The 20,128-nt window shown below is 34.9% G+C and overlaps 1 protein-coding gene across 1 annotated transcript; it reads left to right on the top strand.

Annotated features, from left to right (window-relative positions):
• The first annotated feature begins 7,284 nt into the window (after positions 1–7,284).
• LOC128219802 (uncharacterized) lies at positions 7,285–14,984 on the top strand. Its single transcript, XM_052927841.1, has 7 exons — positions 7,285–7,453; positions 10,883–11,101; positions 11,677–11,801; positions 12,255–12,322; positions 13,458–13,591; positions 14,290–14,455; positions 14,758–14,984. Exons 2-7 carry the CDS (start codon positions 10,940–10,942, stop codon positions 14,778–14,780), a joined length of 678 nt encoding a protein of 225 aa, XP_052783801.1. The 5' UTR covers positions 7,285–7,453; positions 10,883–10,939; the 3' UTR covers positions 14,781–14,984.
• Positions 14,985–20,128: the final 5,144 nt, after the last annotated feature.

Here is a 20,128-nt window from a genome sequence, read left to right as displayed (position 1 = left end):
ATCGTGCAAAGTTTTTGACCGTGGCCCAAACTGAAAAAACCGTTCAGGGTTCCGGCATAAAACATTGATCTCAAGAAACTTTCAAGCAGGAACCTGCGATTAACCTGACGCTCAGTCGATTACTCATTAGACCTCCACCTCCAAAAATGTTTTCGTTGTCAAAATCAATGGTTAGAGATCACGTTATCAAATCTTTTTTTTATTAACTTAAGAACTATCTAGTTTGTTTTACGTTCTTTTTTATCAGACAAATATAACAAGTTGAAATTCCTTATATCAAAAGGATTAGTTGTAGATTCCAAGTAAAAGTTTCGAAGGTGCTAATGCACCAGTCAATAATAACCACGCCCCCCCCCCCCTTCAGGTCCAAAGGTGTACTGGGGATAGCCGGGGAAATGGCCGTGTTTTTACCTCCCAGGTGACCCAGCAGTGCCGGTGGTTTTATTTTCGCGCAAAATAAAGTGGGGAATGGGCCGTAGAGTCCCTGGGGTGCGTGGTCATTTGGCGGGGATTTTACCATCAGTTCGCCCCCGCAAGGCGGGGATTTTAACCGGACTTGGCTGGACCGTAAGTCAAAGTTCCCGCTCTTTCCTGGACCTGGGGGCCGTGGTTACAATTGACTGATGCATACACTTTAGCAAATAGTCTTAAAATGGCAGTGAATTCACAATGCTTATCTAGTCTATATGTACCAGTTTAGTACTGAAAAAAAACAATAAAAACAATCGCGTTATATCAATTTAATAGAAAAAAAACGATAAGAATATTAGATGAAAGTCAACGTCTATTGGCTGTTCCTAATACCTATTTTCAAGATACATGCGATCTTGTTTCTAGTATTGTGCTTCTTTTAAAACTATCGCATTTAGAATTTGAAACGGTATAATAAACGTTGAAGCAAAACTTTTCATTTTTTCTTTTTTTTAATGCATTATTATGTTTAATTTATTTGACTATCATTAACAAGCGAGAACAAGTCATATGATTTGTGAATAGATAATACATATAAGCTTTTATAAATGTGTTTTCTTTTCAATTAGTAGCTATGTGGCCACAAAATGCTCCAGTTGAAAATGCGCCAATATATCGCTTAAAACTGAAATATGAGATGAACGCATACTATAATTTAATTTTTTATAATATAGTGACTTATGTTCAAGTATTTCACAACAATAATATAATATTTTTAATGCTTATAAAGCGATAATATAACATAGAGTACACGTAAAATAATAAGTGAAGACAGCATGCAGGACATTGATCAGTTAACTTGAAAAGGATATTTAAATGCATAATCAAAGGTTGAATATGCACTTGTTAATGTTTTACCAATAAAAAATCTCTTACTTCACAATATTGTAAGTTATATGTTCAGCAAAGAGAGGCAGTAATTCAATGCTTGTTCTGAAGAGGAATAAACAAAAATATGTTTTTCGAAGAAAAAATTTAAACAAATATGATAATATGAAAAATTTGCTAAGTAAGTCAGATGTTGCCATAAAACAGAAATCACAGATCTATATAACAATTCTTATCACGCTGAAAATACCACGTGTCTTTTTCTTTAATCATTATTTCAACAAAAATGAACAATGCTTCAAAGGGACCACAATAAGATTAGGTATTAACTTTGTGTGGAAATTTATATTCGGAACAATTTAGTAGCTCAAACAAGAATGTGGTACGAGAAATTTTGTATTAAGAATATGTCCACTAGCAAACATATATATATGTAATAATTTTTATTAACTTGTACTGCATTGTGAGTTTTCAGGAAAAGTAAATCAGTGGAAATCGATTGTGTCCGGCCAAGTTTATGTTAAGAGTGACATATTAATTTTGTGACTTGTTCATCGTGTCTATGCATTTACTATGCAGATCTGACAATCAAAGGGCATTACAGATGACAAATAGGAGCCTTGCATATAAATATAACATGACCGATTTTAAAGTTAAATATTGATCTCTGACGTTAATTAGATAAAACCTAAAATGTTCACACAAAAAAAAAACACTACCGCTCAGCAGCAACATACATAAATACACACAAAAATAGCTAAATCTGTTATTCCTTGTCAGGTTTTCAAGTTTCAATGTACGTTGTTTGTCATCTAAGCACCTTTGCGTTTGTAATTGTAAGGCGTTTTAGACCAAGGTGCCATTCTTTGAGAATCGGCAACTCAAACTAGACTCAAAATGGCACTTAAGCATTAATTGTAGGATTTTAAACATAAAAAATAATTTAAAGAATATAACAAACATCCCACTCTAAAGATGGTCAGAAGTGAAGGCCTTGCATTCTATGAAGCAACCTAACTGAACTGTTTTCTGAATAAAGTTAACGCCCTATTGTATCAGAGAAGTTAAATAAAAGATATTTATCACTTCTGCTTTACTTGTCCGCTCTTACATGACGATTTAACTTGTTGTACAAGTTATCTTCCTGAGGAGTATTTTCTTTCAACGCCTCCTTTTTGGATGGGAGAACACCACGGATTAGTTTAACTCTGCCATCTTTAAACACGTCTAGGATTCCATTGGCATACCAATATATTGTGATTCCATGTACGTCTTCTCAAACAGACCCCATAAGCAATAACCTGTCCTCCTTCGTTTTCCTTTCCACTCTACCCTACCCGTGTTTATTTGTCTTGATATGTTTTTGCTCAATTCATCTAATTTACAAACATTATTAGTGAATATATTCCATAAGCATGGACGCTATTTATGCAGGTGTTCGATTACACAACGTACACATAGTCATTAGCAGCTTGAAGCAGTGATAGAGGAAAGACATCGCATTTAGCATTGTTCTCAATTTCGTCACAATGTAAGTATATTGATTCACAATTGTGTGATATGAAAATTTAATCATTGTGCGCTTGTTTCAAAATAAAGCAACTATTGAAGCGTTAACTAGACTTCCAAATGTCAATTAAATGACATCAAAATTGTGTTGTCTTACATGTTCCTTCTGTGCGTCATATTGTCAGTGTCATGTTGCATATCCCATCTGTGTGTTATATTGTCAGCGTCATGTTGTTTATCCCATCTGTGTGTTATATTGTCAGCGTCATGTTGCATATCCCATCTGTGTGTTATATTGTCAGCGTCATGTTGTATATCCCATCTGTGTGTTATATTGTCAGCGTCATGTTGTATATCCCATCTGTGTGTTATATTGTCAGCGTCATGTTGCATATCCCATCTGTGTGTTATATTATCAGCGTCATGTTGTTTATCCCATCTGTGTGTTATATTGTCAGCGTCATGTTGCATATCCCATCTGTGTGTTATATTATCAGCGTCATGTTGTTTATCCCATCTGTGTGTTATATTGCCAGCGTCATGTTGTATATCCCATCTGTGTGTTATATTGTCAGCGTCATGTTGCATATCCTATCTGTGCGTTATATTGTCAGCGTCATATTGTTTATCCCATCTGTGTGTTATATTGTCAGCGTCTTGCTGTATATCCCATCTGTGTGTTAAATTGTCAGCGTCATGTTGTTTATCCAATCTGTGTGTTTTATTGGCAGCGTCATGTTGTATATCCCATCTGTGCGTTTTATTGTCAGCGTCATGTTGTATATCCCATCTGTGTGTTATATTTTCAGCGTCATGTTGTTTATCCCATATGTGTGTTATATTGTCAGCGTCATGTTGTTTATCCCCTCTATGTTTTATACTGTCAGCGTCATGTTGTATATCCCATCTGTGTTTTATACTGTCAGCGTCATCTTGTATATCCCATCTGTGTGTTATATTGTCAGCGTCATGTTGTATATCCCCTCTGTGTTTTATACTGTCAGCGTCATGTTGTTTATCCCATATGTGTGTTATATTGTCAGCGTCATGTTGTTTATCCCCTCTATGTTTTATACTGTCAGCGTCATGTTGTTAATCCCCTCTGTGTTTTATACTGTCATCGTCATGTTGTATATCCCATCTGTGCGTCATATTGTCAGCGTCATGTTGTATATCCCATCTGTGCGTTATATTGTCAGCGTCATGTTGTATGTCCCATCTGTGCGTTATATTGTCAGCGTCATATTGTTTATCCCATCTTTGTGTTATATTGTCAGCGTCATATTGTATATCCCATCTTTGTGTTATATTGTCAGCGTCTTATTGTATATCCCATCTGTTTGTTATATTGTCAGCGTCATATTGTATATCCCATCTGTGTGTTATATTGTCAGCGTCATATTGTATATCCCATCTTTGTGTTATATTGTCAGCGTCATATTGTATATCCCATCTGTGTGTTATATTGTCAGCGTCATATTGTATATCCCATCTGTGTGTTATATTGTCAGCGGCAAGTTGTATATTCCCTCTGTGTATTATATTGCCAGCGTCAAGTTCAATATCCCATCTGTGTGTTTTATTGTCAGTAGTGTTTGAAAATCGATAATCGAATCAAATCGGACCAAGCATTTCGATTTATCATCGGACAACAGCCGAAAGTTCATAACATAATTTAGGAATACATTCTTCATACAATCATGTTCATTTAAATGGTTAAACATGGGATCAGTACGTGTGATGCTATAGTAATGCTTTTTGCAACTGTAAGTAAATCTCCATAACCTTTTTTCTGTTTTTAATAACTTAACAAAAAACATAACAACACAACACATACTTAATAATTGCACATCAATTGCAAAATGATGCACACCGCAGCAAGTATGTTATCTTAGCATTTTATCCATGTAAAAGCATATCAAAACATTGTGAACCAGCTTAACATTTAATAACCTATTATATTGCATTCCATTAGAATATCTTAATTTAAAAAAACCTTCGCAAAAGAGTAAATTAGTTAATAACAAAAGATACCAAAACCGGTTTCAAAAACAGAATGCATCGAGCCGGGATCCCCGGTATTTGCATAGTATTTTTTTCAGCGACGATTTATCGATTGTACTCGATAATCGTTTCAACACTAATTGTCAGCGCTATAATGATTATCCCATCTGTGTATTATATTGTCAGCCTCATGTTGTATATCCCATATGTGTGTTATATTGGCAGCGCCATTTTGAACAGCCCATATTATTATTTTATTTTCAGCGTCATGTTGTATATCCTCCCTGTGTGTTATAGCTTAAACGTCATGTTCTTTATTCCATCTGTGTGTTATATTGTCAGCGTCATGGTGTTTATCCCATCTGTGTGTTATATTGTCAGCGTCATGTTGTTTATAACCTCTGTGTGCTTTATTGTCAGCGCCATGTTGTTTATAACCTCTGTGGTCTTTATTGTCAGCGCCATGTTGTTACAACCTCTGTGTGCTTTATTTTCAGCGCGATATTGTTTAAAACCTCTGTGGTCTTTATTATAAGCGCCATGTTGTTTGTAACCTCTGTGTGCTTTATTATCAGCGTCATGTTGTTTATCCAATTTGTGCACAATTGTCAGCGTCATGTTGTTTATAACCTATGTGTGCTTTATTGTCAGCGCCATATTGTTTATCCCACCTGTGTGTTATATTGTCAGCGTCATGTTGTTTATAACCTCTGTGGGTTTTATTGTCAGCGCCATGTTGTATATCCCATACGTGTATAATATTTTCAGCGCCATGTTGTATATCCCATACGTGTTTAATATTGTCAGCACCATGTTGTATATTCACTCTGTGTGTTATATTGTCAGCGTCGTGTTGTTCATTCCATCTGTGTTTAATATTGTCAGCTCCATTATGTTTTTCCCATCAGTGTGTTATATTGTCAGCGCCATGTTGTATATCCCATCTGTGTGCTCTCTTGTCAGCGCCATGTATTTTATCCCCTCTGTTTGATATATTGTCAGCCCCATGTTGTTTATCCCCTCTGTGTGTAACATTGTCAGCGTCATGTTGTATGTCCCATCTGTGTGTTAAATTGTCAGCGTTAAGTTGTATGTCTCCTCAGTGTGTTATATTGTCAGAGCTATGCTGTTTATACCCCCAGTGTGTTTTATTGTCAGCGTCTCGTTGTATTTGCCATCTGTGTGTTATTTTGTCAGCGTCATGTCTGATATCCCCTTAGTGTTTCATATTGTATGTTATTGTCAGTGTCATGTTGTTTATCCTATCTGTGTGTTATATTATCAGCGTCAAATATTTTATTTCGTCTGTGTTTTAGCGTCATGTTGTATATTCACTCTTTGTTTATATTGTCAGCGTCATGTTTATATACCCTCTGTGTTTTATATTTTCAGCGTCATGTTGTATATTCCATCGCGGTGTTTTTTTCAGCGTCATTGTTATTATCCCATATGTGTGTTATATTGTCAGCGTTTTATTATTTATCCTATTCGTGTGTTATATAGTCAGCGTCATGTTGTATGTCCCATCTGTGTATTTTATTGTCAGTGGCATGTTTTATGTCCCATCTGTGTGTTATATTGTCAGCGTCATGTTGTATGTCCCATCTGTGTGTTTTATTGTCAGCGTCATGTTGAATAAGCCATCTGTGTGTTATATTTTCAGCGTCATGTTTTATATCCCCTCAGTGTGTTATATTGTCAGCGTCAAGTTGTTTATCCAGTCAGTCTGTTATATTGTCAGCGTCTTGTTGTATATCCCCTCTGTGTGTCATTGTCAGCGTCATGTTGTTTATTCCATCGGTGTGTTATATTGTCAGCGTCAAGTATTTTAGTTCCTCTGTGTTTTAAATTTTCATGTTGTATATCCCCTCTGTGTTTTATATTGTCAGCTTCATGTTGTATATTCCATCTGAGTGTTTATTTTGTCAGCGTCATGTTTATTATCCCATCAGTGTGTTATATTGTCAGCGTCATATTGTTCATCCCCTATGTGTGTTATTGTCAGCGTCATGTTGTTTTTCCCATCTTTGTGTCATATTGTCAGCGTCATGTTGTATATCCCCAGTGTCGTTGAGCATGATCTGCATCTTCTGAAATTGCCGTATGTCTGTTTGCTAGATTTGTTTATAATGTACGCGTCAAACTCCATGTTTAATAAACTCTGAATTCTGATATATATATATATAGTCGATAATAATATTCAAATTTTAGAATTTAACATAAGATAGAAAATCAACTTGCACATAATATTTCAATATAAAGCTTTACTCATATAAATCTGTAAATGATTGCATTTTATTGAATTTCATGTTCAAACATCGATGATTGTAATATATTCAAGCAATACTTATGAAGCATATGGTACTGCATTAATTAACTCGTACTTATTTCATCTTTGTACTTTAAATATTTGCGCAGAACTTCGGAATTGAATGCATGCGCATTCGGAAATTCAACGTTGAACATGCGTGCGCATGATGAAACGACAGCTTTCAGAGCTTAAAGAGCTTTTAATTTGATACCAATTCAAACATTTATGAGTATATTGTTTCGCAGCAGGAAAAGGATTGAATATTGACAGTCTGTAGAGGAAGAGTCGCCTTGGATATTAGGAGTGTTCTTCAAGTCTAGGATTTTTCTGGTAAGCTTTAATTAATTTGTTGAATCATAATAGTTTAATTTTATTATGTTAATTGTTGGATGTTTGGTAGTATCAATTTCTGACACATTTTATGAGTTTCTTGTATTCTGGTTGGCCATTTTAAATTCAAATTTAAAAAAATGTATAAACCGTTGCAATCTTGGTGTATGTACAACCGATATTTTACTCAGTCGTATTCATAAGAAAACATTTCATATCTTTATTTTATGTTGTTGTGTTTTTAACAGATCGAACCTGTTTTCATCCGTAAATACACATTTACAAAAATTAAGTGTTTGTAATAGATATAAGACTGAACGTTTTTAAAGTGTCAACCATATTTTTTCTATTTCTATTTATTTGTTTTCATTTTTCTGGCAACACTTATGTCAATTTGTATATAAATATGTAATCAATTTCGAAAAAAAGGTTTTCTACCTACCTACCCTACTGTGATACCCGAAACCCAACATTATTTTTAGAGGCTAAACCTTATTATATTGAAGCATTTGTGAACAAACAAGCAGGGGAGCCATAACACCGATCCGCGTCGTATACACTAAGCCGTTCGATCGTAAATTTATAAAGTCAAAACAATCACGGCCGATGATACAAGTTTTATTGAAAGCAATATTTTATTTCTTAGTTGTCACTTAATTTCTTCTATTAAACGAGAGAAAAGCTGACTCTCAAGACTTAACCACCTCAGCTCGGTCCACAGACCTCAAGATTAAACCCAAATGCATTTTCTCAGATTTTAACCGCTTTCCAGAATATAACCCAGACTCAGATTGACTGCCTGACTCTAAACTTTCTAACTTATTGACCCCGACTGCAGTTGACTATACAGAAGTTTTTTCTGAATAACTCTTTACAGTTTAACGACATCATGTGATACCCTTTACATAACGTGATAATAATCAAAAGATGTAACTTGCGATCGCCACAAAAAGGAGCTTGTCAATCAACAGTTTCAGTGACGTCAATTTAAGCTAGGCCAAACCCTTTTAACAGAGGTTTAGTAAACAGAGTAAATCAACTACTTTTGACAGAGTTTTAGTAAACAGAGTAATTAAACTACTTTCTTGACAGTATCTTAGTTGACCTGAGGCGAAGGCATTTGATCTCGATAGAACTAAGTAAGATATGAGCGAAGTAAAAGGCAGGTCCTTTGATAATAAGTATTCAAGTCTTAGGTCATCCTAAGCATATGCTAATGCGATTGACTGTTCCTTCTATTCTCAGAATATCTAATCGACACATGCCGGTAACGGTTATGAAGTTCCTATGCTAATAAAACGCTATGGCAGTTTGACCACTTAGTAGCTAAAGATAGGAATGATCACCTAAACAGAAATGAATTAATATTAGCGAGAGCCATTGTGTAAGAATCAATTGTCTTGTAAAATTCTTGAATTTTGACCCAAACGTTTAAGATCACGGCTTCGCAATGGCACAAAATTAAAAATGGGTAGTTCCTTCCAGTGTTATATCTTGCATGTACATTACCGCTATCAACCTAGCAAGACTGACACTTTCATGTGACACCATACGCTATTCCGTGGCATCGTAAATAGATACTGTTAGGTGCAATAATTCCAATATAATAACAATATATTATTTGAAGTGCTGAAAATAAATTGACGGTTATCCAATTGCATCCAAATGCCATTACAATACAAGTGATGGCAATTTTTTTTGTTTTATTTTAACTTGTCTCGATTCATTGTCGACGTCGATTTAGGACCGACTCCCTTAATTCACCTTCCAGTACATGTTATATCGTACGAACCAACTTATAATGGAAGCGACCGTAAACTAGTAACGCCATTACCTTGTACGATGACGTACTGTGAAAAAACTCCCTAATACGACATGCATATATAAAATGAACATTATCGTACATTTGTCTCTTATAAATCCTGCCCAATGAAACTGTATCGTATAACAGTCGTAAACGTAGTCGCATTTAAACTAATTAAAACGTTCTTACGAAGACCCTCGGCTTTACAGAAAAGTGTTTATGACACTACGATAGTTAAATAAAGGGTACTTATTTATTACAACAGGAAAAACAAATCATTAGAAATTAATAATTTATCGAGCTAGTTCTCTATTCTTATTTATGGCAAGCCGAGATCTGATGCAATCAACCACTAATGTATGCGGTGTACATAGCGTTAAACAGATGTTGTTAAATGCACGTTATACGACCAATTTTACGTATAATAAGTTTGCATCTACCATCCAAAAAACATATTTCACATCGAGATCGATTGCGACCACAGAATGGTTGAAGATCAGTGCAACAATATTCCTGAATCTTGAAATTTAATGGTAGCTTAAAAAATCTCATTCAAAACATGGATGTTTTTTGTATTTTGGTATGAAATCCTCACCGAAAGTCATGATTTGATACGTGATAATATATTAGCATTTTTACTCAGTAGAACAACTCCTTTGTTTTCATCAAGCGTCATTTTTAAACTTTATATGTTAAATTGTGTTGTTACTTTTATCTATCTATATTATAATAACCATCCAATTATTTTGGAAGGAGTAGCTGCTTGTACGCGTCATTCTTCCCTCAATCATGAACATATGAATTTCACTAAAGTTCTTATAAACAAATATGAAATTCTACAAACAATGCACTATGGTTTACTTTATGAATATTACCATTCACGGTTATCTGAGCCTTTAACACACTCGCCATTGACGAGGGGGAATCGACTCGTTATAATTACGAACATTATGTAGCAGATGCGCTCAATTTCAATGAAATATCTTTAAGAAAGGTACACGAAATGTTATTTTAACCAATGTAAGGTGCACAATCAACGAACAGAAAGTCAAGAAAAAAATTCGATTTTCATGACCAAGTTGTACAATTTAAATCAATAAAAATATAAGGATTAAAAGTCTTCAATAATGAGCAATGAAGCGTATATTTTTTTTAAAATACACATTTACCTTCTGTTACTACTCGTACAAATATACTAAGCCTGGCCATTAGGGGTGTAGTTAGTATAGTATAATGACATTCAGGAAATGAAGAACAAAATGCAACAATATCAGTCTATATTTTGAATATAATGTGGGGATGAAGGAAGGGGAGGGGTAAGGGAGAGGCAGGGTTGGAAAATGAGGCTCAGTTGAACAGTGTGCATCAAGTTTTCACTCTTAAGCTGTTTGGTCAAATCATTCACAAGAAAATTAGATTTAAGAACCACGTATACTTCATATCGTGGTTAATACCTATTCTATTTAAAATGCTTTTGTCCGATTTCAAAATACGTTCATCCGTTGAGAGTAGATTAAATAACAAAGCAACTTGTCGGTCAGGACGTCAGTCAACCGAATTTGTTATGTCAGCGATAACGCGGCATTTTCTATATTTATTTTCGGTATATGCAAACTGTGTTGCAGAATACACGTGTAAAGTGTCTAACGTTTCATCCGAGGATCGCTCATAGATAGACGGCCATGGACCTTCTTCGTCGATGTTTTATTGTCGTGCTGTGTGTCACCGCAGTCAACGCTCACGTACAATGTCCAAAGGGGAATAACGAGATGCCTGGAGGTGAAATCGGATTGCCCTTTCCTCCAGACAAGTGTGCTGTGCCCACGGAAGACTTTCTAAAATACGCAAGTATCTTTTGTGAACCAAGGTGTTTCTGCTGTCTACAAAGCATGCTTCCTTATTATAATAAAGATTATGCAAAATGGTTTTTCATTTGGAGCAGTCTACTATCAACATTCGTATATCGAACGTTGCAAAAAATAATAATTTTGGCTTTATCTACGGCACGATGTCTGTTTATTTCTTGCCGGGAAGCCTACTATATATTGTTTGAGTGTGAAAACTGGCACTTATCATTTAAATACTTCGGTATGGTCTAAAACGGTTATATAAAGGCGTTCAGCTTAAATTTAACTTATCAATACTACTTAATTATCATGACTTACCATGTAATAATGAATAAAAATAATAGATGAACAAAACGCGACTGTATCCAAGGCGTCCTCGTACAGGATTTTTGGCACTATATCGATACCTCGCGGTCAAAGAAAATCCCTGTCTTTATCAAGATAAATTGAACTGCAATATCGATTTGCATATCGATATCTCAAAATAAACTCGATCTGGGGTAAGAAATCCTGTGCAGCGACACCGAAGTAATAATTCGGAAACACATACAAGCTAACTTTACTGTTAACAGGTTGTCAACAGGGTATACGTCTCGGCCTACGTGATCGACACCTTACGGTTAACCTCCGCTATATCTACCCAGCGTCGGTTTACAGAACAACCCGACGGCAGTATTGTGTCAACATTCGCATATGCGTAAGTCCCTTATAACAGGATTTAGCTTATCACACATTTTTAGTTTTTAAGTTATGTGCGTAATTATTACATCTTTTAGAAATTTTGGACTTTAAATGGGAATTTTCTTTATGATAATCATAATTAACTATGTTTCATATATCAAAATCAAACTTAAGTATGTTGTTTGGCTAATTGCAACAAGCCATTCAATCCTGCTTCCGAAGTTTCGAAAAATTGATTGAGGCAATGGGTCGGGACGCCCATGACATTTATCTACTAGGCTTGCCCCTGTAGTTTTCAATGTTTCGTATTATTAAGATTATGATCAATATTACCCAATGTCTGCGATTATCATGTAATTTTCTAAATTAAATACACGAAAGGTATATGTTTTCATCTGATTACAAATCCCTTATAAATAAGTTGATGTACGCTATTAATTTCATTCGGTACATTATACTTTTTTAACAGGGCGGGCGACAGCTGCCAGAGCTTTGATGTGATATATCCAGGGATTCGTGACGATATTGCAGTCTTCCGTAAGGAATATGCAAGTTATATATATTATCTATATCTCGCCTAAGCATCTGTGCTGAAGGTGAGCTGTTGTGACCGGTCAATGTTCATCATCCGTAGTACATTACCCATGGTTAACAGTTTATTGTTAACACTCTAAAGGCCACATTGAGCTTCCAACATGCATTTGTATGGAGCTCGGTAGAAACGTATTCCCTATCAAAGAATATTCTGTTATGTTAGAAAGCATATCAATAGGTAATAACTTGCTAATACTCTTGCAGCAAATGGTTGTCTAACAAACTTTTTCCGAATGTGTGAACTCTAGGTCATTAACAAAGGGTCGGGTAAATTAATTAGTATTTATTAAAAGTAGTATGTTAGAGACCAACAATCATATAGTCTATACATTATACATAATATTGACCAATTTGCACGCAGAACCAATCTATATATAATGGATGAAAGTTCCATCTGTGTACTTAACATTAAGCAATAAAAAAATTGGGTCAAGTGTCCGATTGGCCTGAGTACCCAATGCTAGAAGGTTTCAAGAACCCGGATAGGATTACACAAATGCGATAAAATAGTTTACAAAAAAGTAGACCCAGTAGATCTTTTTGTTCAGCGAGTTCAAATCACAAATCATTCCGCTTGAAAACATGATGGGAGATGGAAAGTAGCCCATGTCCTGACATGGTCAAACGATACATTGACTTGCCATGTATAAGGCAGTAAACAATGTATCACTGAGCAGTCACTTCCGCATTGGTGTTATCCTTTTGTGATTTCTTTTATTACATTCTAGGAACACTTCTCTTCTGTGTAATATTATAATTGGTTAGCCCTAGTACCGATACGTTTAAGTGCAATAATTTTGTGAGAGAATTTTTCGCAAAAATCAAAACGTTTTTGTTTTTTTTATATTTTAAATCAATATCAAACAAAGAAGATAAATGCTGGCAAACCAAACAACTTTTTTGTCATATCTTTGAAATGGTACAAATACGATATATAAAGTTTCAACGGAATTTGTTGTTTTAATTGCAGTCATCATCATCATCATCATCATCATCATCATCATCATCATCATCATTGATTAAGACAGTAAAACGCCCCTCGAAATTTGTAATTTGTATGACACAATTGTTTTTGTAGCGGAACCGGAAAATCGAGACTTCAGAGTTTTGAGTTGTTCGCCAGCAGAGTACTTGATAACGTACCACTGTAGAGATGTGACTGAAATAGTGTGCGGAAAGTGTCCAAGAATCGCTGTTCTCATCTATGTCCGAGTAAGCAAAAAACTCTTTGTTTGTGGTTATGAATATTAAAAGAAAATGAAGGAGAAACAATTAAAACACTATCCTGCATTCAAACCAAAACGGACCATGGTCGGTTTGTTTTGTCTTTAAGAAGTGTTTTGCTGACATGGTGTATTCAGGTTAACTGTACTAGTTAGAGGCCCATTACTCAGAACTGGACTTTTTTTCTTGAATACAATGAACATCTTCGAATAAGATTTCATAGGGAAAAAGTTAGACCCCATATAAATAAATCAGTATGACATATACATTTTGTCAAAAAAATATTGCATTCACGTGCCAAATATACCAATTCAAATCCACTTAAATTACTGTACAAGTGATTCGTCAAATTTAGAGAGTTTAAAATTATTTCAGAAAAAAATCATAACTATCAATTAAATGAAAGACAGTCTGAATGGATTAGTTAAACAAGGGATTCTCATGTTGGACAACGAAATGATATGAGCGAACAGAAATGGTGAGTCTGTTGATTGCCTTGCTTGGTTTAAATAAAAGTTAGCCCCTTCACAATCATGATTAATTTAGGAAATACTGTTTAAAAGTAATTATTGTTGATGCAATATTGCTGTTTGTGTATTCATAGATAGCGAGTTCAGCGAGTTTTAACAATTAAAAAGCGTGTTGCATTTGATTGCATATTTGTTTTTTAATGCATTTACATAAAGGACCGCCGTGAAGACAAGGACGGAGATGGGATTCCAGACGGAGATCCGGATTTCACAGACGTTCCGTGGGGCGAAATTGAGAAGTTTTCCAAACACTGTCTCGGCGAGGATTTCGAAAACGACGATCTTCTTGGATGGAAATGGAAGGGAAGATCACAGCCAGAAAGTTAGTTTAGAATAATTAAAAAAAGACAATAATATTTTTAAGAATTTTTTTTTGGTAGTATATAATAGCCAAAATCATGGGGAATATGCCTTAACAATGTTACTAGCAAAATAAAGTTAAGGAAAATGCAAATTAATTTAACTTCTGTAACTTGTACATATTTATATATTTTCTACTTTGAGATAAACAACTTGATTATGTACATTAACATAAAATGTTCATACTAAATAATGTAAAAAGCCGGGAGTAAAAGTATAGACTTCAATCTCGTACAAAAAATACGTGTTTTGTGATTTTTTCAGACTGTACGTTGCTGTCAGCTTAGCACCTTAGCAGTATTGTAGGTACTACGGTTGCCTCTGACGAAAAAAGAAAATAATTACAAACAAAAACTTAACATCGTCATTCAAAACCTTTAAATAAATTTGACATTGTGCCTTTTCAAAGAAAATGGCGATACCGATTTATATTGATGTCTGGTGAACCCCAACCCCCAAAATTAAATAATCAAATAAAAGATATAACTATAGTACAATTAATAAATTATATCTTTTGGAAGGCATTGTCATTGCCAGTTGATACCTTAATATATGAAAAATAAATGATCGAAGGTATATTAAACACTAGACACCGCACAATGCGGCAAAAGTTGTGTTCTATTTGTATATTAGGAATGTTAAGGCTTATTGAACGATGTATGACGATCAGTCATAAAGATGTACAGGAGTAAATTTATACCCCATATATATGGTTGTTACATTGTCGGCAAACAACAGCAATGTCTGCCACTTAATATATGTTATAAAACAGTTTTGTGAAAATTTGTGAACTTAAATACCAAAGTATTTTTTAAGAATAATAATGTTCAATTAGCTGTGTTTATTCGAAAGGCAAAGTACTCATGGCAAAAAATGTTCGAAGCAATTTCTCAATTCCACGTTAAATCTTTTAAAATCCAAAGCGTATTAGCATGTAACAGTCCAGACGATCAAAAGTACCACAAATTTCGACCAATGAACCTTTAGTGTGACCTTGATCTATGAACCACTGACAAAGCTTTTGCAACACACAAACTTGTCATGGTGAACATGTGAGTTATTCTAAGTTCTTTCAATAAACTGCTTACCACAGTCCGGACTAGGAATTGAGAGTTTATGGTGAACAATGGTTTTTAAATTCCTAAATGCATGGCCAAGCTACAACCCTGACTAACAAAATAACAAGCAATTTTGACCAATGACCTTTAAATGTATTCTCGGACTACGATTGTCAGAAATAAGTCTTGCTCACAACACACTCCTTTCATGACAAACATTTGTTCCAGATTATTTGAAAATCCCCCTACGGATGACAAAGAAACATCCCGGAATGATCAAGTTTTAAGGAACTTTTAATGACAGACACGGGTCTTGCAAGCGACACATCGTCTTGTCATGGTGAACATTTTTGCCAAGTGATTTCAAAATGTCCCTATATATGACATGATAACAACCCGAAACAGACAGAAAAGGGTGTTGATCAATAACCCCTTACCAGTTTTACCATTGACCTTCAAGGCATGAGTCTTGCACGCGAATCACCGGTTTCTCATGATGACTATTTGTGCAAAGAGATTTTAAATCCCTCTTTACATTGCCAAGTTCAACCCGGAAAACGAAATGAAAAGAAAGTTGTATTTATAATCGGAACTTAGACCCCGCATTGGTTGCAATTGTTTTGAAAAATGTTGAAATTTGGACGTTACTCCGTAAAAATAGTGGTTTGTGACAAAAGTCGATCTGTACTTCATGGTATTAAACACTTGGCCAAAAAACATATAAATCGTGTATGCGTCAATGTCCAGACACCATACAGGGACATTTCAACATACAGAAATTAAACATTAATAGACCAGTGTCTTCTATATGTATATATAATTAACCCCCACTGAGGATGGATGTCATAAACCGAGCAGATTTTCTATTCGTACATGGTGATAATTGACTGCGGTCGGAGTCCGATCTACCAGTCAATCATTTCACACTATAAGAAAAAAGTGGTTCTAGCCGAGCTTATTCGCATATATTTGTTTCAACTTACCTATACGGGTGTTGAGAGGTGTGTAAGCGGTCCGGTAGCTCAGTCGGTAAAGCACTCGCCCTGATAGCGAGGGGTCCGGAGTTCGAGCCCCGGCCTAGCTTCACAGTTTTCTCACCTTGTGACACTTGGCGCCCAACGATATATACTCAATATCCTACCCGTGGTTTCGACGAGATCATGTTAAACCTTGTCCTCAATCCTGATAATTCGAGGACGAATTTGAACTTGGCAAGGGAATATGTAACGTTATACTTACCTAACCCATAACCCATAAGCTTGGATGGATAAAATATAGTTACGTGGCCAAGTGGTAAGATACTTGTCCGTGAACACAAAAGAAGCATATTTAATCCCAACCTTCGACCGTATAAGTCGGATACTCTCACTTGCGCTTTTGCCCATCTTAGGACTTCGTAGATATACAAAGGTTTCCAGTTCGATGTGTACTCGTATATCGGCAGATTGCAAATGTTGTCAGGTATGATGTGTATACTTCAGAGGAAAAAAGACGTTATCAAGTCTAAAATGTACACATCGGAGGAAGTGAACTTTCCAGCCTGGTGTGTATTAATCGGGAGAAAGCATAACAATGGGTTAATTCAATACGAGAATCATTAAAAACGGAACTTATGTCAGAAACGATTAACCAAATATCACCAGATGAATTAACTGATAAATTACTGAAATCAAAACAGGCTAATAAATTCCTTTATTCATTACAGCAAAGAGACATTTTAAAACCGTCGTCAGAAAGTAAATGGCGAACATTATTTCCAAGTTTAGATGACGACAAAAAATGGAAGTCAATTTACAGGCAAACATATATTAATACAATAGACACGTGTCTGCGCAGTTTTTAGTATAGATTTTCATTAAGAATAATACCGACAAATAAATTTCTTTATAAATTTTAAACAAATCAACACCTCTATGTGACTTCTGTAGCATAGAAACAGAAACAATAGAAAACGTATTCTGGGAATGTCAGATGATACAACCTTTATGGGACGAACTTAACATCAGACTGAAAAAAACGAACTTAACATCAGACTGAATTACGATTGTTTGCATGTTTACACGTAACATTAAACAATGGTTGCCCTATCCTAATGTATAAATGTGGAACGAAACAACAGTTGTCTTTCTCAAATGTATACATGTCAGACGGAACTACGGTCGTCTTTCCCTAGTGTCTACACGTCAGACAAAACAGTTATCCCAAGTCTATCCCCGTCAGACTCAACAACTGTTGTCTTCACCCAATATATACAAGTAGGACAGAAAAACGGTTGTATTTCCCCGATGTATACACATCAGTCATTCCCATAATGTATACACGGTCCGAACAACGATTTTCTATCTGTCATTTAAGTTAACATTTATATAGTGTAGTACACACTCATACTATCAGGTTTTTGTATTAACCCAACATTAAATTTCAATTAATACATAACAATATGGAATTCTTTGATTTATATAACTTATGTAGTGGCTGTATATGTTTAGTCGATATATCGACTTAAAACTTTTCTTTGTCTTACAGATAAACACTTATTTATTTAAGAAGCTATACCTTTTACGTATAGTCTCCATTAAAAGGTTGACAATGGGACATCAAGTTGTCTTAGTAATCTTTTGTATGTCTATATCGGAGATTAAAGAATTAAATGCACCAAAATGCACCGTTTATGACTCAATATATACAATTTGTTATTAGTACAGGGCCTAATACCACCTTTAAACACTAAACAATATAATTGTCGGCTGTGGGGAGGGGTGCCGTTCAGACGTTGCACCACCATGTTCTGTTTCTTAAAGCTTCAAATCCTAGGCCCATCATGGCAAATAACAAAGCCGCGGTATGTTTTTTTATTGCGCTGGCATGGCCACGAGTGAATATGTATTTTTGGTGTTCACGAGGTGAAACTTTTACACTGTAACAAACATTTTGTATTGTAAAATGACAGTTATTTAGTGTGTGTTTTTTGAAAGCGCAGATTGTTTGCGGACGTGAATTCATTTCAAATGGTGTCTTAAAATTTTAAACCCAGCCCCGTGCACACTGACGTTTGATCTGGGGCAGGAGAGCGGGCTAAAATATCCAAACTATATACCATATCAAACAGATATTTTACTGTATGCAACACTGAAACAACATTTTATTTTTCTGACAGATATTATATCTAACATTTATTTTATACTTTCCGGTTGTTTATATATAAAATAAATATTCGGTTGTGCACTCAAAAACAGATAGACATATTACAAGTTTATATTTTCTTAGATAAACAGACAATTTAACCATATAGCGACAATTGTAAACGATCCATTTTTGGAAGTACTCGATCATCGTTTTATCTCTACAGTGAAGTAATAGTCTTCCTGAATTGAGATACAAATAACCTACTCGAATCATTTCAGTATATAAATCTAGTTTCAGCTGAATATCCAATGAAATAAAAGCACTGCATCACTTCCCTTTCAATTATGTATTTAAGCGATTGACATATTTACAATAGAGTTTTCAAGAGCGTCCTACTCTTTAATACCCGGACGTATGCATGCTCTTCAAAAAATATACGCAAAATGGCCGGGACGCGATAGGTAAGCTTTAAAATTACTTACAATAAATAAAAACGATGAATGATTTTGACATGAACGGGTATTTACCTACATTACATTTAACCAAACATCTCCGTTATATCTCTTACTTAAGCTTTATTTATGAGACCTCCATAAACACTTTCACTTAAGATTTATTTATGAGACCTCCATAAGCACTTTCACTTAAGATTTATGAAACAGATAACACATCAAACAAACTGCAGTCAAAATTTACATTTTGGTTAACCAAAGATTTCCGTGTTTGATATATAAGTCAATCATAGTACATCATAGGTATAAAACAAACACATCTTACGCATTCGCCAGAAATATATGAAACTACATGTACGAACGTATACGTCTAGGTGGCAGCTTTTAATATTATCTTAGGGCTCAACGTGTATGGAATAAATCCTGTATCAAAGAAAAGAAATGGTTCAAAAATTCTCCTTAGAAGTTCTCGTTACCGTTCTAGGATGCATAAATGTAGTGACATCCAGACATTTTCGGGGTGGTTCAATCTTCTGGAAACCTACTGGTAACAGTTACGAGGTATGTGGAAACCTTTTACCCTAACACACCTGACTCTGGCTGTGATGTGAGTCAGAAGGGTTGTTTAGTCGAATGTATATCTTTATGTATGGATGGGTGTAAAATTGATTACTGGAACCAGTTCGTTACTAAAAACACTTATATTTAATTTGGACATATTTTGAAGAAGTAAACGTCAAGAAAATGCAATCTTAATTATTTATATTTTGTTTATTTATTCTGTACACCTGTTGATAAAATGTTTATGCTATCCTTGAAAACAGTGTTTATTTATTAGTTACTTAACGTATTGCAGAACTAATGGTTTGTTTTTGTTGAACGATGACTTATATCAAAACCTATACATTTCTACTCACAATAGAATATCAAAATATGTAAACGTTTCGAGAAATTCTCGAAACAACGTAATTTTAGGACGTATTCGCCTTTATTTCCACT

The sequence above is a fragment of the Mya arenaria genome, chromosome 15 (assembly GCF_026914265.1).
Source record: "Mya arenaria isolate MELC-2E11 chromosome 15, ASM2691426v1".
In the NCBI taxonomy this organism is placed as follows: Eukaryota; Metazoa; Mollusca; class Bivalvia; order Myida; family Myidae; genus Mya; species Mya arenaria.
Note: the sequence above shows the minus strand (reverse complement) of the source record. Positions and strands in the feature narration are given on the sequence as shown.